Source organism: Loxodonta africana, chromosome 10, assembly GCF_030014295.1.
Source record: "Loxodonta africana isolate mLoxAfr1 chromosome 10, mLoxAfr1.hap2, whole genome shotgun sequence".
Taxonomy (NCBI): domain Eukaryota; kingdom Metazoa; phylum Chordata; class Mammalia; order Proboscidea; family Elephantidae; genus Loxodonta; species Loxodonta africana.
Window position 1 is genome coordinate 43293532 of NC_087351.1, and position 23758 is coordinate 43317289.

The 23758-nt window shown below is 37.8% G+C and overlaps 1 protein-coding gene across 6 annotated transcripts in view; it reads right to left on the minus strand.

The window, feature by feature from the left end:
- HEATR5A (HEAT repeat containing 5A) overlaps positions 1 to 23758 on the minus strand; it is a 141462-nt gene that overhangs the window by 15850 nt on the left and 101854 nt on the right. For 5 of the 6 annotated variants that reach the window (XM_064292379.1, XM_064292380.1, XM_064292381.1 and 2 more), the window contains 5 exons: positions 22757 to 22825; positions 17091 to 17270; positions 13016 to 13238; positions 7332 to 7580; positions 5818 to 5945 (listed from right to left, as the gene is read on the minus strand). In XM_064292379.1, coding sequence (XP_064148449.1) covers positions 5818 to 5945; positions 7332 to 7580; positions 13016 to 13238; positions 17091 to 17270; positions 22757 to 22825 — 849 coding nt within the window. Of the gene's footprint in view, positions 1 to 5817; positions 5946 to 6537; positions 6797 to 7331; positions 7581 to 13015; positions 13239 to 17090; positions 17271 to 22756; positions 22826 to 23758 lie in introns of those variants that run through there. The other variant, XM_023546094.2, reaches the window with a different exon arrangement.

The window sequence follows — 23758 nt, forward strand, 5'->3', positions numbered from 1 at the left end:
CTTCTCCAGGGACTGATCCCTCCTGACAACATGTCCAAAGTATGTAAAACGCAGTCTCGCCATCCTTGCTTCTAAGGAGCATTCTGGCTACACTTCTTCCAAGACAGATTTGTTCGTTCTTTTGGCAGTCCACGGTATATTCAATATTCTTGGTCAACACCACAATTCAAAGACGTCAACTCTTCTTCGGTCTTATTTATTCATTGTCCAGCTTTCACGTGCATACAATGCGACTGAAAATACCACGGGTTGGGTGACGCACACCTTAGTCTTCAGGGTGACATCTTTGCTCCTCAACACTTTAAAGAGGTCCTTTGCAGCAGATTTGCCCAATGCAATGCGTCTTTTGATTTCTTGACTGCTGCTTCCATGGCTGTTGATTGTGGCTCCAAGTAAAATGAAATCCTTGACAACTTCAGTCTTTTCTCCGTTTATCATGATGTTGCTCATTGGTCCAGTTGTGAGGATTTTTGTTTTCTTTATGTTGAGGTGTAATCCATACTGAAGGCTGTGGTCTTTGATCTTCGTTAGTAAGTGCTTCAAGTCCTCTTCACTTTCAGCAAGCAAGGTTGTGTCATCTGCATGATGCAGGTTGTTAATGAGCCTTCCTCCAATCCTGATGCCGTTCTTCTTCATATAGTCCACCTTCTCGGATTATTTGCCCAGCATACAGATTGAATAGGTATGGTGAAAGAATACAACCCTGACACACACCTTTCCTGACTTTAAACCAATCAGTAACCCCTTGTTCTGTATGAACAGCTGCCTCTTGATCTATGTAAAGGTTCCTCATGAGCACAATTAAGTGTTCCAGAATTCCCATTCTTCAAAATGTTATCCATAGTTTGTTATGATCCACACAGTCGAATGCCTTTGCACAGTCAATAAAACACAGGTAAACATCCAAAAAAAAAAATTTTTTTTTTTTTTTTTTAAAGCATCCTTCTGGTATTCTCCGCTTTCAGCCAGGATCCATCTGACATCAGCAATGAAATCCCTGGTTCCACGTCCTCTTCTGAAACCGGCCTGAATTTCTAGCATTTCCCTGTCGGTATACTGCTGCAGCTGTTTTTGAACGATCTTCAGCAAAATTCTGTTTTTTTTTTTTTTTTTTGTGATATTGTTCGATAATTTCCACATTTGGTTGGATCACCTTTCTTGGGAATAGGCATAAATATGGATCTCTTCCAGTCAGTTGGCCAGGAAGTTGTCTTCCATATTTTTCGGCATAGATGAGTGAGCACCTGCAGTGCTGCATCTGTTTGTTGAAACATCTCAATGGATATTCCATCAATTCCTGTCAGAGCAGCTTGGACTTCTTCCTTCAGTACCATCGGTTCCTGATCATATGCCACCTCTTGAAATGGTTGAACATTGACTTGAAATGGTTGAACATTGAATTCTTTCTGGTATAATGATTCTGTGTATTCCATCCATCTTCTTTTGATGCTTCCTGCATCGTTTAATATTTTACCCACAGAATCCTTCACTATTGCAACTTGAGGCTTGAATTTTTTCTTCAGTTCTTTCAGCTAGAGAAATGCCGAGCATGTTCTTCCCTTTTGGTTTTCCATCTCCAGCTCTTTGCACATGTCATTATAATACTTTGACTTCCCGAGCCGACCTTTGAAATCTTCTGTTCAGTTCTTTCACTTCATCGATTCTTCCTTTGGCTTTAGCTGCTCAATGCTCAAGAGCAAGTTTGAGTCTCCTCTGACATCAATCTTGGTCTTTTCTTTCTTTCCTGTCTTTTCAATGACCTCTTGCTTTCTTCATATATGATGTCCTTGATGTCATTCCACAACTCGTCCAGTCTTCGGTCACTAGTGTTCAATGTGTCAAATGTATTCAGATGGTCTCTAAATTCAGGTGGGATATACTCAAGGTCATATTTTGGCTCTCGTGGACTTGCTCGGATTTTCTTTAGTTTCAGCTTGAACTTGTATATGAGCAATTGATGGTCTATCCCACAGTCAGCCCCTGGCCTTGTTCTGACTGATGATATTGAGCTTTTCCATCGTCTCTTTCCACAGATGTAGTCAATATGATTTCTGTGTGCTCCATCTGGCAAGGTCCACGTGTACAGACTCCGCTTATGTTGGTGAAAGAAGGTATTTGCAATGAAGAAGACATCAATCTGCAAAATTCCATCATTTGATCTCCAGCACTGTTTCTATCACCAAGGCCGTATTTTCCAACTACTGATGCTTCTTCTTCGTTTCCAACTTCCGTATTCCAATCGCCAGTAATTATCAGTGCACCTCGATCGCATGTTTGATCAATTTCAGACTGCAGCAGCTGATAAGAATCTTCTATTTCTTCATCCTTGGCCCTAGTGGTTGGTTCATAAATTTGAATAATATTAACTGGTCTTCCTTGTAGGCGTATGGATATTATCCTATTACTTACAGCGTTGTACTTCAGGATAGATCTTGAAACATTCTTTTTGACAATGAATGCAATACCATTCCTCTTCAAGCTGTCATTCCCAGCATAGTAGACTATATGATTGTCTGATTCAAAATGGCCAATAACAGTCCATTTCAGCTCACTAATGCCTACCATATTGATGTTTATGCGTTGCATTTCATTTTTGAGGATTTCCAATTTTCCTAGATTCATACTTCCAAATTAATATAGGTGAACTTAAATTATTAAAACCAAAACAAAAAACCAAGCCTGTTGCCGTTGAGTAGATTCTGACTTACAGTGACCTGACAGGACAGAGCAGAACTGCTCCACAGACTTCCAAGGCTGTAAATCTTTATGGAAGCAGGCTGCTACATCTTTCTTCTGTGGAGTGGCTGGTGGATTCAAATCACTAGCCTTTTGGTTAGCAACCAAGTGCTTAAGCACTGCTGCACTACCAGGGCTCCTTAAACCCACTGCTGTTGAGTAGATTTTGACTCACAGAGACCCTATAGGACACAGAAGAACTGTCCTATAGGGTTTCCAAGACTGTAATATTTTTTTAAAAAAAATTTTATAGTGCTTTAGGTGAAAGTTTATAGAGCAGTTTCTCATTAAACAATTAATACACATATTGTTTTGTGACATTGGTTGCCAACCCTGCAATGTGTCAACACTCTACCCTTCTTGACCTTGGGTTCTCCATTTTCATTCGTCCAGCTTTCCTATCTCTTTCTGCCTTCTCGTCCTCGTCCCTGGGCTGTTGTGCCTATTTAGTCATGTATACATGGATGAACTACATGTATTACTGTCTGTTTTACAGACCTGTCTAATCTTTGGCTGTAGGGTATATCTCAGGAATGACTGCAGTACTGAGTTAAAAGGCTGTTGGTGGGCCATACTCTAGGGAATTCTCCAGTCTCTGTCAGACCATGAAGTGCAGTCCTTTTTTTTGAAAGAGTTTAAATTTTGTTCAACATTTTTCTCCAGCTCTGTATGGGACCCTCTATTGTGATCTCTGTCAGAGCAGCTGTTGGTGGTAGCACCATCTAGCTGTGCTGGACTCAGTCTGGTGGAGGCTGTGGTAGTTGTGGTCCATTAGTCCTTTGGACTAATCTTTCCATTGTGTCTTTGGTTTTCTTCATTCTCCATTGCTCCAGACAGGGTGGGACCAGCAGACATATCTTTGATGGCTGCTCACAAGCTTTTAACATTCCTGACGCTACTCACCAAAACAGGATGTAGAACATCTTCTTTATAAACTAAGTTATGCCAACTGAGACAGATTTCCCAAGACCATGGTCCCCAGTCCTGAGCCCAGTAACTTGGTCCCTCAGGGAGTTTAGATGCGTTGATGAAGCTTCTACGACTCTGCCTTGGTCAAGCTGTGCTGACTTCCCCAATATTGTGTACTGTCCTACCCTTCATCAGATCAAAGGCTGTAATCTTCATGGAAGCAGATTGCCACATCTTTCTCCCACTGAGCAGCTGGTGGGTTCAAATTGCCGATCTTTTGGTTAGCAGTCGAGCGCTTAACCACTGCACCACCAGGACTCCTTCTTAAATTATTAGTCTCTTTAAAAACACTGGCTAAGTTTTCCTAGAGTAAGGTTTAGAAGCAGTATTACACAATATCTCATTTAATGCTCTTCCCTATATTTAGCAGTAAAAAGGAAAAGCTAAACACTGGGGCGGTTAGTTTCTCAAATAGTGTTATGTACTATTTGGTCCATTTTAAACCAACTCTAGATTGGTTTTTGTCCAGTATTGGAGGAGACAGCACTATGACAAAAGATTATCTTAATACAGTCCTAAACTAGGAAAAAAAGATGAGGAAATTTGCAAAACAAGATGGGAAATTTGGCCAAAAAACTGCAGGGCTGTAATGTAGATTCCAAGATTTATATTAAGGTTTTTTAGTAATAATAAAGAATGAGGATGAAGTATGTGACATTAAAAGTAGATTTTAAATTAATAAGCATAGAATGGATACCTCTCTAAAGAATAAAATACACTGGACAAATACTATTCTGGTTTCCCTTCTCTTTCTATTATTCACTCTGGTTACTCCCATCTTCCAAAGTAATAGCAAATATGCCATTATAATACTTGTTTTAACACACAGGATAAACAAGCACAAAGAGTTTAAAAATGCACTTTGAACTGGTTCTTCCCAGTTTACTCACGGCCAAGAAAGCAACACCAGAACAGACCTGAACTTTTAGAGTCTGGGTGAACTAGAATAGTAACTGGAATGGGAAAAATTACAGGTCAAAGCCCTGCTGCTAGAAACTTAATCTCCCTCTTAGAAAACAAGGGCTTCATACGTGTTGCATAGCAACCAAATGTCTTTTCTGTTGAAATTTGCGCAGAGTGGCAAACAGCGCTGCCCTGCAGAAAGATTAATGTGCACTGTGCTTCACAGTCCTGGCAATAATCCAATCTCATGCAACAGGCTCCTGAACGGGCTCACTAAATCTCTCTGATACTCCCATTCCAGGGCTTCAACTCATAATTTTTCCTGTTTTGGATCACTCAAATTGTAAAAATTCAGATCTATTCCAGTTTGGCTTTGTTGGCCATGACAGAACTGGTTTGAACTGGTTCGAAGCACTGGCTTAAAATTTATTCAAATCTATGATAAGTAGGAACCTACTTAATGCTTTAATTAGTATTTATCAGTTACATCACAGTCTATAAAAAAAAAATATAGAGACCAGAAAATCAGACCACCCATTTTTCTTAATACCCAAAAGTCAATGATGAAATATTAATATGCTGGACAACATACGATGCACAGTTGCCCTTGAGAAAATCTGTCAAAGAAAGTGCCATACTTTGTACAGTGGCCTTTTTACCATGGCCACAACTGGGCCAGGGATTAATGCCTGATTCCATGTACAGGCTGGCCAGAAGTCTCTTAAAAAGACCTGGAGGGAGAACTCAGCCCACCAGAAATGTTTTGTCACGCACAATGACTACACGGACCTGTCAGACCTTCTCTTGGGAAAACGGAACATAAGATACAAATGTATTTAAAGAGCAGGGTGCACAGAAGCAGAGGAAGACACAGAGGGAAAACCACACGCGCTAGTGGCTACTGGACAATACAGATACAGAAGTTTCTCATCATCACAGAAAGTCTGAATAGAGAGCTGCTATAGCAACAACAACAGGAGAGAGCGGTTAGTTGGTGGCAGCAGAAATAACAGCAATAGAAGCAGAGACAGAAAGTGACTGAGTCAGAGACAGGGTCTCCAGAGCTGCTGATGGCATTCCAGTTCTGAGGCCTAGGCATGCAGTTGTTTAGTTTTGTTCTTATTTCTGTGTTCGGTCTATTCACTGAAGTAACCTGAATATGTTTGTTCCTTGAAATCTGCAGGAACTTAACAAAAAACAAGAAATCACCTGATCACTGCCAATTTTAGATCTGGGCCAAGGAACATCCAGAAGGGCCTGTAATGCATGTAAACAAGCAGTAATGCTTTCCATGGTTGCATCTGAGCGCAAGGAGCACAGAAATTCCACACTGATTCCTGTAGAATGTAGAAAAAGAAAATAAGGCTTCCCTGAGATTCTTAGTTTACAAAGTTAAATAATTAATCTTCTATTTTGATAATAAGATATACAATCTTAGCAGACCAACCAAAGCAAACCCAGTGCCATCGAGTTGATTCCGACTCATAGTGACTCTATAGGACAGAGTAGAACAGCCCCACAGAGTTTCCAGGGAGCGCGGATTTGAATTGTCGACCCTTTGGTTAGCAGCAGTAACACTTAACCACTACGCCACCAGGGTTTCCATCTTAGCAGAAAGGTAAGCTAAATAAACCACAATGAATTAATACTCTAAACAAGTGATAAGACAAATTTCTTAATAGTTTGTTTTTGTTTACATGTACATAGGAATAATCCCAACTAGGCTTGTGCAGTATTGCTCAGTTGCTATGAAGCAGTTCAAAGATGCACAAATTACAATAAAATTGTACCACAGAACTTAACTTGTAGAGTTTTATAATGTTCTTTCTTTTGACTAAAATTTATTGGGTGATGACTTTGTATCAGGCATTGTGCCTTATATACACACACACACACACACTTATAATCTCATGTAATTCTCACAATACCTGATGAAGCAGGAACTATTATTATCACTCATTTTGAGATAGGGAAATATGCACAGAGAGCTGAATTTAATTTGCTCAAGGTCAGTGACAATGGGACACATCAAGAATTTGAACTCTGGCAGTCACACTGCTCAGCTTGTGTTCATAACAACTCTGCAAACTTTCATTCTGTAAGTTTCTTTTTAAAAAGCTCTCATCCCATGGGAAACAGAAACAAATTTAATATACACAAGGATGTACAAAATCTGGTCATGCCTGGCCTGGAAAAGAATAATAACAGAAGTTCTGTAAACCATAAATTGCACATAATGAAATCATTTATCTTTATAACCCTTGCATTTCATTTGATCAGTAACTTTTTTTTTTTTACCAGTAACAATCTTATCGTGTGTTTCCTCAGGATTAGGTTAAAGATAAAAACCATTTATTCCATTTATGCTAGAAGCATTGTGTTATCTAAAAAATATTTTCACTTTAAAAGTGAAGTTCCAGAAAAGCAAAAAAATGCGTTAAATGCCACAAATCTAAAAATCTCATTAATCTTTCACCTTAAATGTTTGCTTATAATTTTGTGTCACTAAATGTAGTCTCTCAAACTTTGCAAATATTGAGATGTGGAAGACCTCTCAGTATATTGATATTTTACATATATACATGTACATACATACGCGTGTGTTATGTATACCATATATTGGGTACTATATGGATCTTACAAAAAGAATAAAGTGATAGGGTGATAGTCACCAAGAGCTAATAGGCAGCTGGTGCACCTCAAAGATAAGCCTACATGCTGACCTAAAATAAGATGGAATCTCTCAGTGTAGACATCCTCAGGGGACTTCACTGCAGCTCCAGATGATGAACCCTGACACATGGAAGTTGGTGTTACAGGCCTTGAAAGATTAGCTGTGCCTTCATCTGGGTCAGCAGCAACAAAGCCCGTACTCGTAAGCCACAATGCCGCAGCCTGGAGGATAAGTGCCCAGGAGCTGTAATAATGCAATTTTGCATTTTCACCAGTTTCTGCTGTGTAGAAAGCACCACCTAAGGAAAGGGGAAGCAAACAGTTTGAGGAGAACAAAAGAAGAGATTAGCTTTGAATACATTTTCTCTTTTCCTTTTTACAAGACATAGACCATTTCCATCACTCTCACAAGTTCCCTTGTACCCCTTTCCATTTTCCAGTCACTCCCCTAAACCCCAAGGCACCTACTTACTGACTTTTTAGGGAAAAAAAAAATTTTATTGTGTTTCAGGTGAAAGTTTACACAGCAAATTAGGTTCCCCTTTAACAATTTTTGGAAACCCTGGTGGCATGGTGGTTAAGAGCTACGGGAGCTAACCAAAAGGTTGGCTGTTCGGATCCACCGGGTACTCCTTGGAAACTCTTATCAGGCAGTTCTACGCTGTCCTATAGGGTCGCTGTAAGTCGGAATCGACTCGATGTCAATGGGGTTTTTTTTCAAACAATTTTTATACAAGTTGTTCTGTGCCATTGGTTACAATGTGACAGTATTCTCATTATTTCCATTCTGTTTGTTCTGTTTCCATTGATCTAGCTTCCCTTCCCCTCCTTGTCTTCTCATCTTTGCCTTAGTGTAAATGTTGACCATTTGTTAATTGTTAAAGGGAGCACATTACTCACGAGTGATATTGTTTATTTTATAGGCTAATCTATTATTTAGTTGAAAGGTGAACTGCAGAAATAGCTTTAATTCCAAATTCAAAGGATATCTTATGGCAACAGTCTTGGGGGTTCCTCTAGTCTGTATTGGTCCAGTAGGTCCGGTCTTTTTCAGAAATTTGAGTTTTGTTCTACATTTTTCTTCCATTTTATCTGGGACCTTCTATTGTGTCCCTGGGTCAGATTATTACAATAGACTTTCCTTTCATATATATAACTGGAACTTCACCTAAATGGGAACACATAGTATGTACTCATTTGTGACTGACTTTTTTTTTGCTTAACAGTGCTTTTGTAGATTCATCCATGCTTCTATGTTATCAGTATCTTTTGTTCTCTATGCTTTTATTTCTCCTAGCAGACAAATGTTGAATTATAGGCTTAATATACCTTTAATTTTATAAGAAAATTGTAGACTACTTTTTTTTTTTTTTTGCTTTAACGAAGAGAAATTTGTTTTCTCACAGTCTAGTAGGCTAGAAGTCCAAAATCAGGGTGTCAGCTCCAGGAGAAGGCTTCCTCTCTCTGCTTCCTCTGGAAGGTCGTTGTCTTCAATCTTCCCCTGGACTAGGAGCTTCTCTGCACAGGAACCCCAGGTCCAAAGGACGCACTCTGCTCCAGGCACTGCTTTCTTAGTGGTATTGAAAACGTCAATCAACACCTCCCTCCCCCTTCTTTGTCTTGCTAACCACAAGCTTGTTTTGAGCAGCATTTTTCAGGTAGTCACAGCAGTAGTGGCTCCATCCACTGAACTGGCCCAAGCTACACCTTGAAGCATGCGCAGATTGAAGAAATCACATCCTTCAACCAACCCTCCCCCCCCCCCCGGACCTGTCACCAGAAGGAACAATATTTCTCAGTCCATGACTTCACCTGATTCCATTTTAGAAGCAAGGGGTCCCACTACACGCACATCCGATGGAAGATGATTTAATACCTGGATCTCCAAATACGGGCAAGGGAGGGCTAAGGGCGGAAAGTTCCGGGTACCAAACCCAACCCCCAATGCAACTGGAAACAAAAAGCTCCCCAGCCCCCTTAGACAGTAAGCACGTGGCCTTGTGGTTACTGAACCCCACACGCTCCTTGTACCCGAAGACAATAAACTTGCCACTTTCTGTTTCCCTTGCAATCAGTGCCTGTCTTATTTCAATTGGCTAATAAGACAGGACAAGAACCTGAGTGGTGTTCTTTGGTTACAGTATGAGGTCACCTACTCTCTGTGTTTCCCTTTTATCTCCTGTAAGACAAAAGGTGGTGCAGACCACACCCAGGAAAACTCTATTTATATTAGATCAGGGATGTGACCTTAGTAAAGGTGTTACAGTCCCACCCTAATCCTTTTTTTTTCCAAATCGTGCTTTAAGTGAAAGTTTACAATTCAAGTCAGTTTCTCATATAAAAACTTATACACACATTGTTATGTCATCCTAGTTGTTTTCCCTATAATGTGACAGCACACTCCTACTCTCCACCCTGTATTTCCCATGTCTATTTGGCCAGCTCCTGTCCCTTTCTGTCTTCTCATCGCACCTTTGGACAGAAGCTGCCCACTTACTCTCATGTATCTACTTGAGCTAAGCAGCACACTCCTTGCCAGTATCATTTTATGTCTTATAGTCCAGTCTAATCTTTGTCTGAAGAGCTGGCTTCAGGCATAGTTTTAGTTTTGGGCTAACAGAGTCCAGGGGTCATGTCTTCTGGTGTCCCTCAAGTCTCAGCCAGGCCATTAAGTCTGGTCTTTCTACTAGAATTTGAGTTGTGCACCCCACTTTTCTCCTGCTCCATCAGGGACTCTGTTGTGTTCCCTGTCAGGGTGGTCATTGATGGTAGCCCGCACCATCTAGTTCTTCTGGTCTCAGGCTGATGGGAGTCTCTGGTTTATGTGGCCTTTTTTGTCTCTTGGGCTAATATTTTCCTCAGGTCTTTGGTGTTCATTCTCCTTTGCTCCAGGTGGGTTGAGACCAATTGATGCATCTTAGATGGCTGCTCACTAGCTTTTAAGACCCCAGACACTACTCACCAAAGTGGGATACAGAGCATGTTCTTAATAAACTCTGTTATGCCCTAAATGCTCCCTGAAACCATGGTCCCCAGACTCCCACCCCCACTACTCTGTCCCTTGAAATGTTTGGTTGTATTCAGGAAATTTCTTAGCTTTTGGTTTAGTCCAGTTGTGCTGACTTCCCCTGTATTGTGTGTTCTCCTTCCCTTCACCTAAAATAGTTCTTGTTTACTATCTAATTAGTGAATACCCCTCTCCCCCCGTCCCCACCCTCATAACCATCAAAGAATGCTTTCTTCTGTGTTTAAACCTTTTCTCGAGTTCTTGTAATACTGGTCTCATATAATATTCGCCCTTTTGTGACTGACTAATTTCACTTAGCATAATGCCTTCCAGATTCATCCATGTTATGAGATGTTTCACGGACTCATCATTGTTTTTTATCATCACGTAGTATTCCATTGTGTGAATATACCATAATTTGTTCATCCGTTGATGGGCACCTTGGTTGTTTCCATCTTTTTGCTATTGTGAACAGTGCTGCAATGAACATGGGTGTGCACATATCTATTTGTGTGAGAGCTCTTATTACTCTAGGATATATTCCAAGAAGTGGGGTTGTTGGATCGTATGGTAGTTTTATATTATTTCTAGCTTTTTAAGGATGTACCAAATCGATTCCAAAGTGGTTGTACCATTTTACACTCCAACCATCAGTATATAAGCGTTTCAGCCTCTCCACAACCTCCCCAACATTTATTATTTTATGTTTTTTGGATTAACGCTAGCGTTGTTGGGGTGAGATGGTATCTCTTTATAGTTTTGATTTGCATTTCTCTAATGGGTAGTGATCGTGAGCATTTCCTCATGCATCTGTTAGCTGCCTGAATGTCTTCTTTGGTGAAGTACCTGTTCATATCCTCTGCCCATCTTTTAATTGGGTTATTTGTCTTTTTGTTGTTGAGGTTTTGCAATATCTTGTAGATTTTAGAGATTAGACGCTGATTGGATTTTGTACACTAATTCTTAAATTTTTATTTTTAATCATATTTTAAAACAAAATATGTGTATATAAAACACTGATACCCACTTTGCACCAAGACTGACGTTAATATTTTGCCTTGTTTTCTTAAATCTCTTGCTTTTTTTTTCATAATTTTTATTGTGCTTTAAGTTTACAAATCAAGTCAGTCTCTCTCACAAAAACCCATATACACCTTGCTACACACTCCCAATTACTCTCCCCCTAATGAGACAGCCCGCTCTCTCCCTCCACTCTCTCTTTTTGTGTCCATCTCACCAGCTTCTAACACCCTCCACCCTCTCATCTCCCCTCCAGGCAGGAGATGCCAACATAGTCTCATCTTACTTTATTTCTTACAAAAAAAAAAAAAAAATCTTGGTACATCCCTAATTCTTGCCCTTCCTTCACTAATCACTTTCATCAAGTTAGTGTGAATCACTCCTGAGGATGGTTTTACATTTTTAAAGTAAAACGTATATATTCACCAAATCCAAAATCCGTTGCTGTCATGTCAATTCTGACTCACAGCAACTCTATGGGACAGTGTAGAACTGCCCCATAGAGCTTCCAAGGAGTGGCCAGTAGATTCAAACTGCTGACCTTATGGTTAGCAGTCATAGCTCTTAACCAGTGTGCCATCAGGGCTCTGTATATATTCAAAAATATATGATATTACTTTATGCATTTAAAAGTTTACTTCAAAGGTATCATACTGTATGCATCCTTTCTGAACTTACTTTTTTCACCTAACATGTTTTTGAGATTTAGTTACATTGATATATCTGTCATTCATTTCTGCTGTTAAATTATATGAATCAGTTTATTTCCATTGTTTCCATTTTATGCTACTGAAAAGTACTACAATCAATACTCTACATATCTCTTTGTGTAGTATTCCAATCAAAATTTTAATAGAACTTGAAAGACTGATCCTAAAATTCATATCGGAGAGTAAAGAAACAATAATAGCTAAGACATTTTGGAATAACACAGACAAGAATGAGTGTACAAGTATCCAACCTATACAATACGATATCAGTAACTGTCTATAAAATTAGATCTCTACCCCCATTCCGCACACAAATTCCACTTGGATTAAAGTTCAAAAATGTAAAAAGCAGAACTGTAAAGCTTCTAAGTCTTTCTGATCTTTACATAAAAAGTGAAAGAAAAGATAAACTAATGACTGGGAGAAGATATCTACAAGACACAGAACCAGAAAGGTAGGGTATTAAAAATTTATCAAAAGTTGAAAAATCGATAAGAAAAAGACAAACACCAAATAGAAAATGGGCAAAGATTAAAAAAACCCAGTGCCGTCGAGTCAATTCTGACTCATAGCGACCCTACAGGACTATTTACGAAAGAAACTTAACCACCCATAAACCTATAAAAAGATCTTCAGTCAAAGGAATACAAAATAAAACAATGAAATACTATTTCATACCCATGAGGTTGGCAAAAATTACTGAATATGATAACATATAAGGTTGGGAAGATGTGGAAAAACAGAAACTTGTGGTTGGTGGGCATGTAAACTTATAGCTGCTTTGAGGGTAAGGTGGAAGTAACCTGTGAGGTTACTGTGAATCAGTGAATCCATTTGTAGGTGTTTACCCTGAAACAACTCTCACATGCTTATCCTCTGAATGAAAATTATCCCAGGGAAAATGTTCCAGATAAACATTATTTGCGAAAGGAAAATTTTTGAAAATATAAATTACTAACCGAAACTCTAGGTTATATCTAAAATTTTACCTCCTTACCTTCAACAGGAAGTTGGGAGGCAAATTCTGAAGGCAAAGTTAAGAGAGCAAAATCCTGAAGTGCGGCAAGCCAGAGTCTACTTAGTGTGCCAAGATCTGTGTGGACTAACTCAAGCAGTCCATCTGATGAAAATGACTCATTTCTGCCACTCTCCTCTGAATAGGTGGTAGTCTTCAAAGGCTGTTTGTATTTTTTTTGTCTTTCTATAGCAATTATGTAGACCTGTTAAGGATTAATTTTTAAGTAGGAAAATCTTACATCCATGAGAAGATAACGATATTTTTATCTTGCTGAAGAGGCAGACTTACCTTCGAGCATAATGGACTTAAAATACATCGTGCTATCAAACAGGCATTTATGTACAACCACACACTGAAACTGGGGTAGAAAGATCCAACAGTATTACCTTCAACGAGATACATCAGGGATCACAGAAACCTGGCAAATATACTGCCACTTTGTAATTTTACAACTATAACAGATATAACTAATGGATTGTGGCACTCTCTCTCACCAAGCCTAGTTAAGGCCTCATAATCCATCATAACACATGGCTCCAGGTGGTCATCTCTGCACTGAACTAAGGTAAAATACTGAAAATATTTTCATTTGGACTTAGCACTAAATCACTATAAAGAGTTTAAAAATTTAACATGGACTACAGAATGTTAAATTATTCAAGATATTACATAACTATTTAAAATTAATGGATTCCAAACAAATACATTCAAGTAATATGCATTATCCTTTCATCCACAACTCTAAAATTCAAAAAAGCTCTGAACCTTGTAACTAATCTGGTGGCAAAACTGAATGAAGTTACGTGAGGTTATTTATAGTTTCTCTCAGATAAGGTATATGGACATGTATGTATCTGAAGGTATGTATGCACATACGTGTATGTGTATATATATATAGAGAGAGGGGCTATTTATATTCTCTAGCCCACATAACATGAATATTCAAATATTTTGCTGCAAATATGTTTGATTAGATTCCATTATATTGACCCTGACTTGCTGGAGGTATTGTGCAACATATATGTATGAGGAACCTACTCGACGGCAGTGGGTTTTGTTTTTTTTTTTGTTTTACATATATATATTATATATACATACATATACACACACATAAACTTTTCTAAAATCCAAAAAAAAAATCTAAATTCTAAATATATCTGACTGCAAGGATTTCAGATAAGGGATTATGAACCTCAATTACACAGAACAACAAGTGAGTCATTATTCATCTTTCTTGAGGAAAGCAGAGAAGGAGGTAATGGGCTTAACAAAGCACATAGCAGATTTAAATTATTATAATGAACACTATTATCAGCAAAGAGTTATTTGTAAAATAGATTACACAGGTTACAGAATTCCTGTTTGCTCTAGTAAAAGCATGGAAACCCTGGTGGCATAGTGGTTAAGTGCTATCTATGGCTGTTAACCAAAAGGTTGGCAGTTCAAATCCAGCAGGCGTTCCCTGGAAACTCTACCTGGCAGTTCTACCCTGCCCTATAGGGTTGCTATGAGTCAGAATCGACTCGATGGCAACGGGTTTGGTTTTTTTGTTCTAGTAAAAGCGTATGTTTAAAGATATCATTAGATCTAGCTTATTAAACTAGGCAGAACTATTTCCTAACCAAGGGTTGTCAGCCCTAAAAAATAACAAAAAATAGATTCTACAATCTTCAGGTTTTAAATGGCTCTACTAATTTTAAAACTACACTACTAATATGTATGTGTGTAAAGTACTATACTACTATAGTTCTATTAATTAAATTTTAACTAGATCTCCAGGAAGCCCTTTTTCACAAGTTGATTAATTTTTCCAATTACAATATATACAGAGATGTGTATATATATATATATATATATATATATACATATACATATGTATATACACACACACATATAAAACTGATTAAATCTATAAAATTTAGTTAATTAATAGACCTACAGTAGTATGGCGCCCTGGTGGTATAGTGGTTAAGAGCTAAAGCTGCTAACCAAAAGGTTGGCAGTTCAAATCCACCAGCCACTCCTTGGAAATCCAATAGGGCAGCTCTGCTCTGTCCTGTAGGGGTGCTATGAGTCAGAATTGACTCAATGGCAATGATTTTTTTAATAGCAGTATAAAAAAAAAAAAAAATTTTTTTTTATAGTACTTTACACACATACGTACACACATATATATATACTGACATCATACCATATGTCATTTTAATGATGGTACATACTGCAACTACATAACCATCATTAAAATGACATATGGTATGATTCCAAGACATTCTGGAAAAGGTAAAACCACAGAGACAGTAAAAAGATCAGTGGTTGCCAGGGGCTCCGTGGAAGGGGGGAAGAACGAACAGGTGGAACTTAGAGCGTTTTTAGGACAGTGAAACAATTATGTAGGATACATTAATGGTGGATGCATGACATTATTCATTTGTCAAAACCCCTAGAACTATACAATATGAAGTGTGAGCCCTAATGTAAACTACGGATATTGGTTCATCAATATATCGCACTAATGTAACATGTTCCTAATGGGAAAAAACTGTGCATCTGTGGGGAGAGGGGGTGTATGGGAACCCTCTGTACTTTCTAAGGAGCCCTGGTGGTAAAATGGTTAAGCGCTTGACTGCTAACTGAAAGGTCAGCAGTTTGAGCCCACCCAGTGGCTCCTCAGTAGAAAAGACTGGTGATCTGCTCCTGTAAAGATTACAGCCTAGGAGACGCTATGGGGCTGTTCTACTCTGAACTGCAGGGCTAGTATGAGTTGGAATCAACTCGACAGCAATGTAACAACTATACTTCCCACACAATTTTTCTGTAAACCTAAAACTGCTCTAAAATATAAAGTCTATTAATAAAGTAATAATTATACTAAAAATGATGTATGAATCAAGATTGGCTAAATTTGGTAACTGTTGAAGCTGGAGAATGTTATATGTGGGTTCCTTATACTATTCTATCTACTTTAGTATATGCTTAAACAGTCCCATAGTTAAGTTACAAAATGATATAGCTTCCCTCCTGATGAGGAAGATAAATAAAAAAATCTCATGCCCAGAGATAACTAGCACTAACATTTCAGTTTATGTATTTATTTACTTTTAGCCTTTTTTTCTATACACTTTGTAATACATTTGGAAGCATTTTCCTGTAAGATTTCTTTATTTGTGGGAAACTACACCTACTCCTCACCTATCGACTATCATTATCTTACATTTCACATTTACGACAATAGTAAAAATCTACTGTATGACTATTTTGCTCATTAACGATGTATATCTGGCGGTAATGAATGCCAAGGTACAAGGTGAGAGTAAGGTTATGTGTCAGCTTGGCTGGGCCATGATTCTCAGTGGTTTGGCAGTTGTGTAATGATGTAATTTGGCAGGTATATAATGATACAGTCATCTTCCATTTTCACACAACACTGATTTTTGCATAATAACCTGATCTCCGGAATTTAACCATGTCGATAAGTGCGGAGTGGGCATACTGCTATTTAATAATTGAAAGTCATTCTTTGAAAGAGCAGGGGGAAAAAAAGGTTAAAATATGTATTATAGAAATGATAGAACATACAAGCAGACTCACATTTTAAAAAATTCAGAATAAGAGCTGGTTTTTAATCGGATATTACAAAGTCTCTCTGGCTAAAACAGCAGATAACAGACAATGAGCACTCTTTAGAATTTTGTTACTGTTGCTGCTTTTAATCGGAAGCCTTGGTGGTGCAGTGGTTAAGCACCTGGCTACTAACCGAAAGGTCAGCAGTTCAAATCTACCAGCTGCTCCCTAGAAACCCTACGGGACAGTTCTGCTTGGTCCTACAGGGTTACTGTGAGTTGAAACTGACTTGGCAGCAAAAGGTTTGGTTTTTGGTTTTGGATGCTTGGCCAATATATCAATTAAGATATAAATAAATCATAAATAAATGCTGGAAGTTTTTTGTTAACCTTAAAAATATACTGATACGTATTCTAAATAGTTAATACAGTTCATGGCTTAAAGTGTTTACTAACAAATCGAAAATTCAAGTTATAAATTGATAAGTACTAACCTCTGCCCAAGCTTTTAGTACAGCTAAGATCTCCATGGTAGAAGCACTTTCGTTATACAAGTGACTTGGAGCTTCTTTTCCAGCCTGTATTTTTGTCAGTGATGAAACAAGTAACTGATGAACTCTTCGAAGATCATTAAGGTCACTTACAACTCCACTTGCGATCCAGGCACTGCAAACCTGGTTTCCAAGAAAATTAAAAGTTATATTTCAAAAAGTATAAATATCCCCCACGTGAGTTCAGCAGAGGTTACCCACATCTCAGGAATCTAGTCACTGAAAACATCCTGCTATAAAGAAAGCCAGTGGGACGATGCTGTTAATGACAGTCAGAAGTCAGCATTTCAAAAGGTAATGAAGTGTAAGGCTGAAGCAAGGAAACTAGTGCTAATAATTATAGAAACTGAAGAGCCTGAGATATTGTTAATATGGAGAAATGAGGCCGTGAAAAACACCACCTTTATTAATGTTTGGATTAACATCTGAAGCAAATCGCCAACAAATTTTCAGCTCGTTATTCTAAAAACAGGGATAAATTCTGTGCTTAATACGACTTTAGCTGAAACCCCAATGAGGATTCTGATTCTTTTCAAGATAATGTATTTTTAATTTTTAAAAATAAATAATAACTGCAATGCAAGGACGTTCACTCAATTATCAGGGCCTCTATACAGCTTTTGCAGGTGACAGGTACTTCTTTTCTAGAGAAAATTTCTTTTTCTCATCGACCTATCTATTTGGTTCCTCTAACATTTCATAGAAGATTTCAGTGGCTTACAGTAAGAATACATATAAATGATTATAAATTAGAGACTCAGTACAATGGAAAACTTGATCTCTGAAGAGTTTATTGAGATGAATTTCATATAACATAAAATTAAACATTTTAAAGTGTATAACGCAGTGGCATTTAGTTCATTCATATGTTGTGCCATCAACAATTCTCTCTAGTTTCAAAGCTTTTTCATTATCTCTGAACTACGTAAGCTTTAAGGAACCACTTCCCACTTTCCCTCCTCCCATCCCCTGGTAACTATCAATCTGCATTCTGTCTCTATGGATTTGCTTTTGTTGTATTTATATTTGCTTATTTTATATTTCACATAAAAAGAATCATACAAATATGTGACCTTTTGTGATTGGATTCTTTCATTTAAGATAATGTTTTCAAAAAAAAAAAAAAAGTACCAGCATGTATAAATACTTCATTCTTTTTTATGGCTCAATAATATTCCATTGCACGTATATACTATAATTTATCTGTTCAAAAATATTTAGGTTGTTTCTACCTTTTGGCTATTATAAATAATGCTTCCGTAAACATTTGTGTACATGTTTCTTTATGAACATATATTTTCATTTCTCTTGGGTATATACCCAGGACTGGAATTGCCAGGTTATATGTTAATTCTACGTTTAACCTTTTAAGGAACCCCAAACTGCTTTTTTAAAATAATATTTTATTTTGTTTTCACTGAAAGTATACACAGCAAACTAGGTCCCCATTTAACAACTTTCTATACAACCCAAACTGCTTTCCACAGTGGATATACCATTTTACATTCCTACCAGCAAAGTACAAGGGTTCCAATTTCTTCAAATCCTCACCAATACTTGTTATTTTCAGTCTTTTTGATGATACCCATGCTAGTGGGTGTGAAATGGTATCACACTGTAGTTTTGATTTGCTTTTCCTTAAGGACCAATGATGCTGAACATCTTTTCATGTGTTTATTGGCCATTTGCTTATCTTCTTTGGGGAACTGTCAGTCAAGTCCTTTCCCTATTTTTTAACTGGGTTGCCTTTTTGTTGTTGAGTTGTATATATTCTGGATACTAAACCATTATCATATACATGATTTGTAAATATTTTCTCCCATTCTGTAGGTTGTCTTTTTAACTTCTTGATAATGTTCCTTGATGCACAAAAGTTTTTAATGTTGATGAAGTGCAATTTATCTATTTTTTTCTTTTGTTGCTTTTAATATTAAACCTAAGGATTCTTTGCCAAATCCAAGGTTATGAAGATTTATCCCTGTTTTCTTTTAATAGTTTTAGATGAAGTCTTTCTTCTTTCATATTTTTAGCTCTTATACTGAGGTCATTAATTCATTTTAAGTAAATTTCTATATATGGAGTGAGGTAGGGGTCCAACTTTATTCTTTTGCATGTGGTTATCCTTCAACAAATTGTGTCCCAGCATGATTTGTTGACGAGATTTTTTTCCTTATTAAATGGTGTGGGCAAATGGGAAAGCAGTCTGTTGCACAGCCTTCCCATCCCTATCTGGACTGCTTAATAAGAAGCCTTAGGCTCAAAGCACTCCCAGGTAACAAGAGGCTGGGGAATGGTTTTTCTATCTCCCAGTTTCTTCTCCTTATCAGGGAGCCTACCTCCCTGTTCTGGGTACACAGTAACTTTCTCTGTTCTGCTCATGCAGGGGCAGCCATACGGCACCTGGCCAACCCATTTTCATCTGTTCCTGGCAGGGAGGGAACAGAGTTTCTCAACTGCAGCACAGTGGGGTACACGCAGACCACCAGCCCTGCCTTGGCTGTACGATGTAACCCACCGGCCATGGGAGACCAGAACCTGCTATTGAAGCTGACCTTGCTCTGCCTCTTCTCTATGTGAGTAAATTGTTGTTCCATCGAATACCAGTGTGTAAGTTATGCTTGGCAGTGTAGCACAGTGAACAGGATCAACAAATGGTCTTGGCACCCTTGTTGAAAATAATCTGGCACAGATGTTTGGGTTTATTTATGGTCTCTCAATTCTATTCTGTATGTCTATCCTTATGCCAGTACCACACTATTTTGATTACTATAGATATGTCTTGAGTTTAGAAATTGGGAAGTTTAATCTTCCAACTTTGTTTTCAATATTGTTATGGCTATTCTTTGCAATTCCACATGAATTTGAGGATTGACTTTCCTATTTCTGCAACAAAGACCATTAGAATTTTGATAAGGATTGAAGTAAATCTGTAGATTGTTTTGGGTAGCACTGCCATTTAACAACATTAAGTCTTTTAATCCACGCACATGGGATATCTTTCCACTTAATTAGGTCTTTAATTTCTTTCAGAAATGTTTTATAGTTTTCAGTACACAAGTCTTTCATCTTGTTGGTTAAATTTATCACTAGGTATTTTTCTTTTGGGTTCTATTGTAAATCAAATTGTTTTCTTAATTTCCTTTTAAGATTGCTTATTGCTGGTGTACAGAAACACAACTGATTTTTGTATGTTAATCCTGAACCCTACAACTTTGCTGAATTTGTTTATTAGCTCTAGTAGGTTTGTGTGTGTGTGTGTGTATTCTTTATCTTCTGTATATCGAACCAGTCATCTGCAAATAGATATAGTTTTACTTATTACTTTCCAATCTGGATACCTTTTCTTTCTTTTTCTTGCCTAATTGCTCTGGCTAGGGATCCAGTACAATGTCGAAGAGCAGTGGCAAAAGCAAGCATCCTTATCTTGTTCCTGATGTTAGGAAGAAAGCTTTCAGTCTTTCATCCTTGAGTATGACGTTTGACGTGGGTTTTTTCATAAATGACCTTTATTATGTTAAGAAAGCTCCCTTCCATTCTGTTTGTTCAGTGTTTTTATCATGAAAGAACGTTAAATTTTGTCAAATGCTTTTTCTCCATGTTTTGAGATGATCATGTTCCCTTCACCCCTTTGTTCTATTAATATGGTATATTACACTGATTAATTTTCTTAGTTGAACCACTCTTGCATTCCTGGGAAAAATCCCAACTTGGTCATGGGGTACAATCTTTTTAATCTGCCACTGGATTTGGTTTGCTAGTATTTAGTTGAAGATTTTTACGTCTATCTTCATAAGTGATACTGCTCTGTAGTTTTCTTTTCTTGTGGTATGTTTGTCTATCTTTGGGATCAGGGTAACGCTGGCCTCAAAGATTGTCAGGAAGTATTCTCTTCTATTTCTGGAAGAGTTTGAGTATGATTAGTGTTAATTCTTCTTTAAATGTTTGGTAGAATTCAGCAGGGAAGTCATCTGGCCCTGGACTTTGTTGTGATGTTCCTGAAACACAAAATTTACTTATCTCCTTGCCTTTGTGCATAAGCCCTACATCTAGAATGCCCACCCCATGTATAGCTTGGCCCATCTCTAATGTCACCTCTAATCAAGTGAGATAATGGTATAAAGACAGAGACACTCAAAAGAATCAAATGTCACTTCCTACATGTGACATGTGGCATGTCCTAAAACTATCCCTTATTTTCCTTCTTTGAAGTTATAGTACTTTGTTGGTATCACTGACATTTATTAGTATGCTCTGTATTATAGTTATTTGCCTTATCCTTCCTTAAAAACAAACCCAGTGCCGTCGAGTCAGTTCCAACTCATAGTGACCCTATAGGACAGAGTAGAACTGCCCCACAGAGTTTCCAAGGAGCGCCTGGAGGATTCAAACTGCTAACCCTTTGGTTAGCAGCCATTGCACTTAACCGTTATGCCACCAGGGTTTCCTATCCTTCCTTATAGACTACAAATGTGTCTAACAGCAGGAAATGTGTTTTACTTCTTTCTGTCCTCTGTAGCATTTAATAAAGTTTTCTGAATACTGAAGTCACTCAAAGGAAGTTGAAAGAACTGACGAAAAATTTTTTTCTATTATGTTTATTTTTATGTCAGTCCTATTTTTAATTACTTCAGGTTATCTAAGGCTGGATATTGAATACTTGGCAACCCAGTCTGAGAAAAGTTGCTGTTAAAAACTATGCAAAACTCGTAGACATATGAAAAACTGCTCAATTTCACTTGAAATGAAACAGAATTATCCTGAAATACCTTTTTTACTCCATCACAAAGACAAAAATTCACAAATTCAATGACTAACAATGTTGCTGAGACTAGGGGGAAAATAGGTATTCACTAACATTGCTGGTGGGAGTTTAAACTTTGACAATTGCTTTAATATATGCTTTAACATAGCAATTCAATTTTGGGGAATTTATCCCACAGGTGAGCTTGCATCCAGTTAAATGACCTATGCACAATGTCATTCACTGCAGCACTGTTTTTAATAGCAAAAGACAAAACAACTCGTATGTCCATTAATAGGGAACTACTTAAATCCATATACTGGATTGCCACTCGTTTCTAAGGAAGAAAGAAGAAGTTCTCTAAACTTAAGAAGAAAAGGAAAAGGTGAAGCTGAGAGAGATGGTTAACAACTATAATAAAGTACCTTAGTAACAAACACTAAAGGAGCCCTGGTGACACAATGGTTAAGTGCTTTGCTGCTAACCGAAAGGTAGGTGGTTTGAACTAATCAGCCGTTCTGCAGGAGAAAAGACCTGACGATCTGTTTCCATGAAAATTATATAAAAAAAAATCAAACCAAACCTGTTGCCGTTGAGTCAATTCTGACTCACAGTGACCCTACAGGACAGAGTAGAACTGTTCCAGAGAGTTTCCAATGCTGTAAATCTTTATGGAAATAGACTGCCACATCCTTCTCCTGTGGAGAGGCTAGGAAACTCTATGGGGCTGTTCTACTCTGTCCTATAGGGTTGCTATACGTGGGAATTGACTCGACAGTACACAACAACAACAACAAACACTAACTGGAGAATTACTTCATAAAAAAAGAAAGTTTTATTTCTTAAGCTTCATCTTTTCATCACTTACTTGACATGCTTTGGCAGTGACATCAGGTGGCGTCTCTGAAGCGAAGGCTGGTCTAAGTGCTGCTCCTACCTGGCAAGAAATAATAGGACATATCAAGCATCAATAAGTAAGGTAGCGCAAGTTCTCTCCTTTTTTAACGTTATTTTAAAATTACTTGTTTATACTAGGCATTATAGACATCTGCTGCTTTTGCCCGCCCAGCATGTCTTCCCCCTTCTTTAGTTAATACCATCCTACTTTTCCTTTGAGGAACTCTCTCTTTCAACACTCTTAGTCCATGTTGTTATGGAGCTGACATCACTGCCTGGCTCCAGGGACCCATATTGGGATAATGAAAGCTCTCCTCAGGATTTTTGCTAGAAGTATTGGGAAAAAAAGCACTGTCTCTTATACCAGCCATTTTGACACTACTTGGAGAGAGCAAGCCTGACAATAAAAAAAATAAAGCCAATGTAAAAGAAAGCAGAGCCATCTGAGAAATTTCTGACAAGAGTTCTCCTTTTCTGTTTAAGTGAGTTGGAAGTGTGTTTCTATCACTTGCCATTATAAGAGACCTAAAAAATGTGAGGGCTCTCCTTAAGTTGAATTATAATATTTATTCTCATATGATAGTTTATATAACTTCAATCTCCTTCTTCTGCTAAGCATACATTGGCATTACCTTCTGGGAAGAAGGGAAAGAGATGGTTAACCAACTGTTGAACTGCTCTGGTTTCCCTAACTGCTAGCCATCAGAAAGTGCCCTGAATCGTAATGAGAGGTAACCATGGTTGGGTGCTGCTAGAGGATTGTGAGACAGGTGATGATTTTTTTTTTTTTCTACATTATTCAATGTACCAATCAAATCACAATCATTTAAAAAAATTACAGAATCAGTGACAGAAGGCTGAATCCTTTTCTAAGCTCAGGAAAAAAAAAAATTAAACTGGTTACATATTCTACTCTAGGAGTAGTTATTGGAAGATAAAACATACATGTAGTCTAAATGGGATGTTTAGTAAT